The sequence below is a fragment of the Podospora bellae-mahoneyi genome, chromosome 5 (genome assembly GCF_035222275.1).
Source record: "Podospora bellae-mahoneyi strain CBS 112042 chromosome 5, whole genome shotgun sequence".
Classification (NCBI taxonomy): domain Eukaryota; kingdom Fungi; phylum Ascomycota; class Sordariomycetes; order Sordariales; family Podosporaceae; genus Podospora; species Podospora bellae-mahoneyi.
In genome coordinates this window covers 3,961,693-3,970,103 of record NC_085884.1, presented here as the reverse complement: position 1 = coordinate 3,970,103, position 8,411 = coordinate 3,961,693, and the positions used below count along the sequence as shown (strand labels likewise).

At 49.6% G+C, this 8,411-nt stretch overlaps 1 protein-coding gene across 1 annotated transcript; it reads right to left on the bottom strand.

Moving 5' to 3' along the window:
- Positions 1-5,768: 5,768 nt before the first annotated feature.
- Positions 5,769-6,422, bottom strand: QC761_0085990 (uncharacterized protein; the record flags this gene model as incomplete). Its single annotated transcript, XM_062872905.1, has 3 exons — positions 5,769-5,815; positions 5,882-6,015; positions 6,103-6,422. The coding sequence occupies 3 exons, from the start codon at positions 6,420-6,422 to the stop codon at positions 5,769-5,771; spliced, it is 501 nt and encodes a 166-aa protein (XP_062731556.1).
- Positions 6,423-8,411: the final 1,989 nt, after the last annotated feature.

The following is an 8,411-nucleotide window of genomic DNA, read 5'->3' as shown; positions in this document are numbered from 1 at the left end:
CTCCCCCGCACAAGATCGCCAACAGCAGCACTTGTGTCCATTTACCACCCAACAACGCTGACCTGCTTACGTTACATCTCTAGTGCGAGCCAACCAACAAGAATGATGGAGGATCTGGCACGATGCCTTATATAATGCCAAACTACTCGGAGACGAGACTCAAGCACACCAACATCCATTTCCGTTTCCAGAACTGAGCTCCTGCCGCTCTAAGCTGAGCTGGTGCTGAGCTTGGGCTGAGGGGGCCTGAGTTGAGGCCCGGGTGGGCTGAGCTTGAGCTGAGGTTAAGCTGAGGTATCTGCACAAGCCAACTTTTGGGATCACATGCCCCTGCAAGGTCCCAGATCTGGGACAACGTCCTGTTTTTGGCCACGGCTCGATTTGCCCGCATTGAGAATTCGACCTCCTTGAACCCAAGTCCGCAAGACTCGATACACCTGATTCTAATTCCTGTTGGACTTGGTCTCAGCCTCCAAGGCCTCCAATGCCTCCAATGGCTTCTCCCCCCAAATGGTCAGCCAGTCAGGGCCATATCACATGAATGGGACCGTAGGTTTCGGCCAGCCTCTAAGCGTCCCATTCGACACTTGTCGTCATGCGGCAAATGCTCCTCGCTTACCCTATGATACTACTATCGAGGAGGTTTCACCTCCTCCATATATCTTCTCTTCCCGCCTTCCTATTGCCTGAACCCCAAATAGGAACAAGAGGAGGTTCTAGGGCTTGTGATGGGGCCTGGGGATATGAATGAGAGTGACATCCTTAGGCTACAGAGCCCGACTTGACAGGGACAGGCTAAAGTTATCCACTGGTGACCCTTTCCTCTTTCGACCATCGCTTCCTTGTCGCCTCGCGGTGATTGGGGTCAGCTTCTTGTCCGCCCTGCCTTCCCCCCCTCTGGCTGACATGACCATTGTCACAAGCTATCCTGATAGAAAATTGGGGTCAAAGCAAAGCTTAACAATGTATCTCTTAAATTTATTCTATACCGATAGGACTGCTCTGTTCGAGCCTAGTTGACAGGCTTCCTACACACGACTCCCGATCAATTTTCCGCCCCCGTTCCTTTCCCGACATGGAAACTTTTACGCCACCCATTTCATCTGTAACATCAGCAGCAGCCATGAGCATTGGCAGCGGGAAGCTCTTGTTCTGTCAGGCTCTGTCAGTAGCAATCCACCTGCCACTAAGCCATATTCTCACCTTTTCCTCGTCCGACAGCGGCAAAGCCTTCTCAGTAGTAGACTTGAACTCATATTTCTCACCTCTCCGACGTATGCATATATATACCTCAGTATCGTAAGGCTGATGGATATGGAGGCCGTTCTTCTTGAGATTGCTCCATTTCTTCTTGAAGTTCTCATTGCCTCGGTCTCTTTCAGTCTCTTGAGTGTGCTTACTAATTGCCATCGTGAAAGTTCGACGAGGCAAGGACTGTAACATGGCATGGGGCGAAATATAAATAACTAGTTCCTCTCATCGTCGCCAATCTTAGTAGATGCCATGTTGGTGCTGTTAGTTTGTAGTTTTGTGTATTCAGGGACCTGTTTTGGTCCCACCTTGAGCTGCACTTGACCAGCAGAGTAGACTAGGATAGTAAGTTATTGGTACTGTCCCAGAGGCTGCTTTTCTGCTCGAGCGGCTTAGTCTTGGGTATTTCCTTATCTAGATAAGAGTAAATTTGTCGCAACGACACAGGAATCTTTAGGCCACAGGTCTGATTCTGAATCCGGCTACAACATAATAGGCCCCCAGTTTTGAGACCTTACAATGCGCCTGCCCAGCTTATGAGATAGCACACCATGGCCTGGACTAGCCTTTTGGATAACATGTAATGTCACAGCACGAGAGTTAAAAAATGTGAGGATCAGGGGTTAAGAAGGATCAATTGCTCCTACGAAAGGCGGAAAGCGGGACCTTTACTTTCACTTAGGCGGAATAGAAAGCCCACGGTTAGGACAGGGCAATCAAAAGGTGAACATGGATCATATCGAGGCTGGCAATATTTGGTTCCCCCGTTTTGTCGCAGAGGGTGATTTGACGCCTGCTACGACAGGCGATATCCCATGGGACAATATTTGGGTGACACCGCTCGAGGATGTTGCTCGTGGATGTTTACCTTCACCTTGATCGGAGTCAAGATGGCATAGCTGTCTGGTCATATCAAGATTCCTGTGATGCAGGGGGTAATGGTAGATACAAGGAGAAGCACCGCAGTCAGAGTCAGAGTTTACAAGCATGGCTGTCAGGAATTGGTTGGGTCGTATTGAGTTGAGATTATTTGTTCGCCGCTCTACATTAATATGACTCTAATGGCAGATGCAGACAAGTCAGGCAGCAAGTGGTAGCAAGTTATATTAACAAATGTGCCAAATTTTCAACCTTGACGTTGTTCTCTTTTTCGTGTTGCTTACTGAACTTTGTCTCTACACTATGATCTCCTCCTTCTTAGATTGGGGGGTCCCAAAAGCAAGAAACAGGTAATTCGCAGGTAGGGAACAGTCACCCATAACACCCTCAAGTCGGCGGTTGGGCAATCTCTTGTACTAAGAATTCTCCCACGTTTATAAGGGATAACATAGTACTCGCGTCAAAGCATGCACAAACTCCATCCCCCCATTGCCCTCAACCGTCAGTTTACTAACTTACGACTCTCACGAGACTAAGACACCCTTTTTTTTTTTTTTTTTTTTGGAGCTTGCTACACTCCAGGTGCCGCCCCACTGGTCTTCCAACCCAACGCTGCGAAGGGTATCGGCAATCTCCTTCAGCGGATTGTCCAGTAAGTCAGGCAGAGAAGTTTTGCATTCACTATACCGACTTAGAGGCGGGTGGTGCCAGTCCTTATTGGGCGAGTGCATTCCTCGCACCTTAGTAATGATATCCGAGACCGAGAAGCTACTATTTGCGGCTGCGCCTAAGCCCGAATACCCTCCATCATGCATTTGTTTGGTGAGAGCACCCAGAAGCATCGAGCGACACTCAAAGGAGCACCCCGTTCTGTCTTCAAGAAGGTCTTGCTTGGTCTTGTCTAACAGATTGATGAGCATCATGAGAAGTTTGTTCCTGCGTTGATTTATATTCTCTGGTATCATGGATGCCGTCAGTCACAGAGTAGCTAAAGCTTGGGCTTGGGGCTATATGGGAAACTCACCAGAAATCTTGTCCGGTATTGGTAAGCCAAGCGTCCGGAGCTCCTCTGTACTCTCTCTGATCGCGATCTTGGTAACAGGCTCCAAAACTGTAGGAATTCCAAATATGGACGAAACACATATCCAAAGGATAAGGTCCCTCTCATAACAAGTGGGGAGCGAACCGCACAGGGGTTTGATCCAGGCCAAAGCAAAAAAGTGCAGCGCAGCATGAAGTTCGTAATAATCCACCAGCACTGCAATTTTGCAGAGCATTTCGAGCGTGATCGCGTGTGGGATAGCATTGGTGCGGCTATGGATAGCATTCAGGACAATGATCAGCGCCTCTGGATCCCAGCCTTCGGCATCGATATTGTAATCTCCATCACTACTGGAGATGTTCTCGGTCGAGCTTTCGGTCCAGGGTCCCGTCAAAGCAGCCTCGAATACTCGGGAGGCTTGGATTAAGCTCTTTGAGCAGACCCGAAAGAGGACGTGGCCTCCGCCAACCGCCGGCTTGGGTTCCTCGACACTGCCGGGTTGATCCCATACCGCGAATGGACTGTTGGGGTTGGTGAGGGTGATGACGGTGTCGCTGATATCCGAGAATATGTAAGGTGCGGCCGCTTGATAGCCCAAAGGTGACATGGTTTGCTGGGGCGGAGGTTGAATCGGATAGGATGAGGACAATGATGTAAGGGAGAAAAGAAAACCCTGCTGCTGCTTCGACCTTTGGTAGCACTAATGCCTGAATATCGAAATGTTCAAATGTGTGATGGTGTGGCAGCATGGAGAAGATGAAAGTTGGAGGGTGCACATTGTCTGGTGTAAGAATAAATTGGCTTGTGCACTTCTGCCTGACGCAAGCGACACCAGCTGTGGCATCGAGAAGCGCCACAGCCAGAGTTATATGTCTGCATGGAGTACGTGGTGCTAAGCGGTTGGTACAGAAAAAGGCCAAGACTACCTTGTCAACACATATTTTAAATCTACGTACCTAGTCCGTACTACCAACCTTTTATTTTCCCCTCCCGCTGATACATCTTCCGGCTCCAATCGGTTATCTCGGCATTCTCGCATTAGCGAAGTTGATCAATGCCGTGGAACCATCCTTCCCAGAGAACCAAGACGAATAGCCGCCAGTCTAATCAGCCTATAACACCAATCTACCTATCAACAAACACCTACCTATTTACAAACTCAGAAGATACCCATTTTTGACAGTAAGAAATATAGAGCGCCCTTGGGGCTTCTCTACAATTTTTTGGACTGGGAACTGAACTTTATCCCCTCTAAACTAATCAAGGCCGAGAACTCAGGGTTTCTCGCAACATCAAATACCCAACTCGGCCCGTGTAAAGCCATGTCTCCTTTTGCCGTCGAATCCAATAACCAAGTATGAACAAGATACTCGCATCGTCGTAGTTGGCAAACAGGCCTACTGCGTTGGCCGTCCCCTTTCCATAAGACTGTCCAAAAGTGATTTGAGCTGCTCGCCGCAGATTGGTGGTGTTTCTTGGCTTGTCCCAGACGAGCTGCAAGGCAGGCGAGTTGAATTTTGGGCTCCCAATATCGGATATTTGATGTCGGTAGGAGGGAGAGTACCTTGGGTGTTAGGTTGCCGAATGGCTCGGCGAGGGGATTTTGGGTAACCATCTTGGCTTTTCTCACCTTGTGCTTGGTATGAAAGGCGTCAGGGAAAGATGGATTAGTGGGTCGGGGAACTTTTTCGGACTTGAATCAGCTCTCGCCAACTCGGTACCCTACCTTCATTGAGAGCAGGATTGTTTCTTTGAGCAGCTATAGCACACCTTCCCTTGGCAATTGCGGGTTTAACGCATTACCCCTTTATCCCTTAAACCCCTTCCCCCTTTAACGCATTACCACTTTACCACTTTAACACATTACCACAATACCACAATACCACATTATCACATTATCACACTCACTTTCAACTTTCACACGCCTCTTCACAAGGCCTTATGTCGGTAATTAGGCATTAAATACATTCATTTATCGCGAGTGAACATTTCCGGCCCCCCGGTTCATCTAAAAAAATGCCCCCCCCCCCACCCCCCAAGTTGTTTTCGATAGGGGGATTGATATTCCGCAGCAAACCTTATGACGCCCTCATTATGATCGCTATTTTGGGGACAACAAAATACATACGACCATAGGCAGTTGAAAACACGGGATCCCGTCCGCTCTCCCCTAGTTAAGCAATTGACCGCCAGACCAGTACTCAGGTGGGTGACCACTGGGGAATCCCTGGTGTTGTATGTTTTTGGCTTCATTTTCACTCCAATTTTTTTAATGGTACTTGGGTCTAAGTGTTTGAGAACTCCAGAAATATAGTGTTGATATTGACCGAGGTAAAAGGACTATATACCCAGGCGATCTCTTTTCTCATCCCCCCATTCTGCTGTCATCCTTCCCCTTCTCCGCGTCCACCTGTCACACACGCCCACATCCAGCCACTGCTCTCAACAAGATCCGCCTGCTATCTCCATTCCGTGAAGGCAGCCAGCACACGTTAGGCTTGTAAGACGTGAGTAACTGCCCCCACTGACCAGGGGGGAAAGAACCTCTCCGGTGCCAAGTTCATCAAGGCCCCCCCACCCTGGTGAGCGTGACTGCTTAGCAGCCGGTCACAAAGTTGACGGTGATATAGCAGCCATTGTTCCCTGTGTTTAGAACCGCCATTTTAGTCATCAAGAAAGTCTGGCTCTGAACCGGTTGGCGTGACTCACAGTGGGCTGACCCGCAAGCCTGGCATCCGTTTCTGCGGATCGCGTCGTAGGCGCTCCTCATGACATCCCCCGAAGCGGAGCATCCGTTGCCTTGCACGAAGAGGCCGCAGTTTCCATCGCACGTGCCACTTGCTGCTATTATTGTCGACTATTAGCTGATCTGGGAATTTTGTATAAAAAAGAAATAATAAAAAAAAGGAAGGAGAAGGCCCAAAACTTACGCGCCGCCAGTCGTGTAGGTGGTGTTCTCGATCTTGTTCTTGGCCCTGAGGCACTGGTCCTTGAAACCTTGCGAGTTGGAGCACCTGCTGCTGCCCTTGCAGTTAACCGAGTCCTGGCGGGCAAGGATCTCACCGCGGGCGATGATCTCGCCGCCGGTGAAGGGGCCGGTGCCGACGGGGGAGAGTGCCTCGACCTGGACAGCCACGGTGGTGTCGCCGTTGGAGACCATCACGGTCTCGAGGACCGGGTTGGGCTGGGGCGCGGCGCATGCCAGTCCGGCCAAGACGATAGAGAGCTGGATGATCTGAGAGAAATGCATTTTCGATGAGGGCAAAGGGCGCGGAGCTTTGGAATTTTTAGGAGGGCAAATAGGCTGGGATGGCTGAAGTTCTAGTGAAGACTGTGTCTCTGAGAGCTTGATGATGAGATATCAGATTTCTGAAAGGGAGCAGGAGAAGAGGCTTTATATAGATCATTCATCCAAACACAAATACCTAGCAACATGAATCTCTGACTACCTACCTAGATGTCGGACTTTACCTGGAACTTCCTATTACCTTCTGTCATACTAAGGTGTGTAGGCGTCTGGCCAGGAAGGTACCTTATGTAACGGTCATCTAGATTCGATGTTACTATTCGCATCCTCCCAAAGGGTTGAAGCCAATCGTTCATACCATGAGCAAGTAGATGCCTGCTGGGCAGCCTGATTAGGCAAGCCGGTCGCTACGTTGTATCGTTGCTTGCGCCGCACGAGGGTGTTTCCTATACGATGGCCCGTGGTGTTCAGCCTTCCAATAGGGCATAAGGCATAATAGAGTTACATTCACCCATACATTGCCTCAAGGCTAAAACCTAACTGGTAAGATTCTGCGCGGCTCTGTCTATTACACCGAGCATCACAAGTGGCGGTGTATTCTCGTTGATGCAACTCCACAAAAAACTTCTTCTTTCAACATAACGTCCAAGGCCTTCCATTCGTCTAAGGTATCATTGGACTCACCTCTGCCTCATAGCTCAATATAATGCCGGTGACTTCCCGACACCCCTCGAATGACCGTGAAACCCATGTACCAATACATTGCTGCCGTGGGGCTATGCTTCTCAGGTCTTCTTCAGCAAAGTCTTCATCTCTTCACACACTGATGTGTACTTGAGAAGCCAGGCTCTCACCGAGTCCAAGAAGAGAGAGATTGTGCGGATGTTGCGGCAAACGCCGACCCTTGCGCAGCAGCAATGACCCTTGCAAAAGCGATGTAGGAAATTACTACCTGGTAGGAATAGGTACAGGCAAACTCTTGGTGGTTACAGACAAATACCCATCTAGCATTGAAGTCATGCAAACTCTCCTCCATCCAAGCCTTTCAATCCTAGGTATGTGTCATCGACCAAATCTAAGGACACAGCACCAAGAGGGTGGCCAGTCACGGAGTGGATTCGCAATCCATGTCAATGACTCTATTGGTGCGCTTTATTAGTTCCCTTATACATCACGGCGCGTTATGTTTCCGAAGGGGGATGGGGATCGCTGAGAGGGTGCCATAGAGCCCTAGGAGAGTAATGGTAATTTGTTGAGACGAGACACTGTGTATCCCAGTGAAGTCCCCCTGCAGCATGTTGCAACAGAACCGAGGAATCAATGGGGTGTGCCGGTTGGGACAGGTAATATCAACCTCGCACTCAGTGTCGCCGCTCGAATCGACCTCCTAGCCCTGTTTTCTTGTCAGCTTGAAGTAGCATTGATGGCTCTTGGAGTGGAATTCGAAATAAGCAGTAGCGGGCGACTGCGTTGCAGCATAAGGTAAGGGGCTAAGGCGCGACGGATCTCGTCCCCCCCTTATCGCGGCGCATGCATCCGCGCGCCTAAGAAAGAAGCTGAGAGTGGCTTTGCAGCCTTGATCCAGTGCTGAGAGGCCGCTCTGCCAAGTCACACAAGCTCTGCTGCGATGGCGATGGCGGTGCTCTGCAAGAGAGCAAGACCGAGCGTGAGTATAAAAGGGTTCTCCTCAGCCTCCGGTTTTAAGATTCCACATCAGCCACCTTTCAGCAGCAATGCTTCCACGTGATATCTAGAAAAGAAGCCGTCCCCTGCGACACGTAGGATCTGGAATCTTGGGAAGATTTTCATGACGCTCCATTCACGTTACACTGCCGTCGATTATCTCTTCGACCTCGTCGCGACACTACTACTGGCCGTACGCACTTATTACCTGCCTCACTCAAAAAACTCGAATCTGTCGAAGCAAGCTGCCTAATAAGCGTTTACTTGCATGTATTTCATGGTCTACATGGGTGAACACGTGAACTTTTT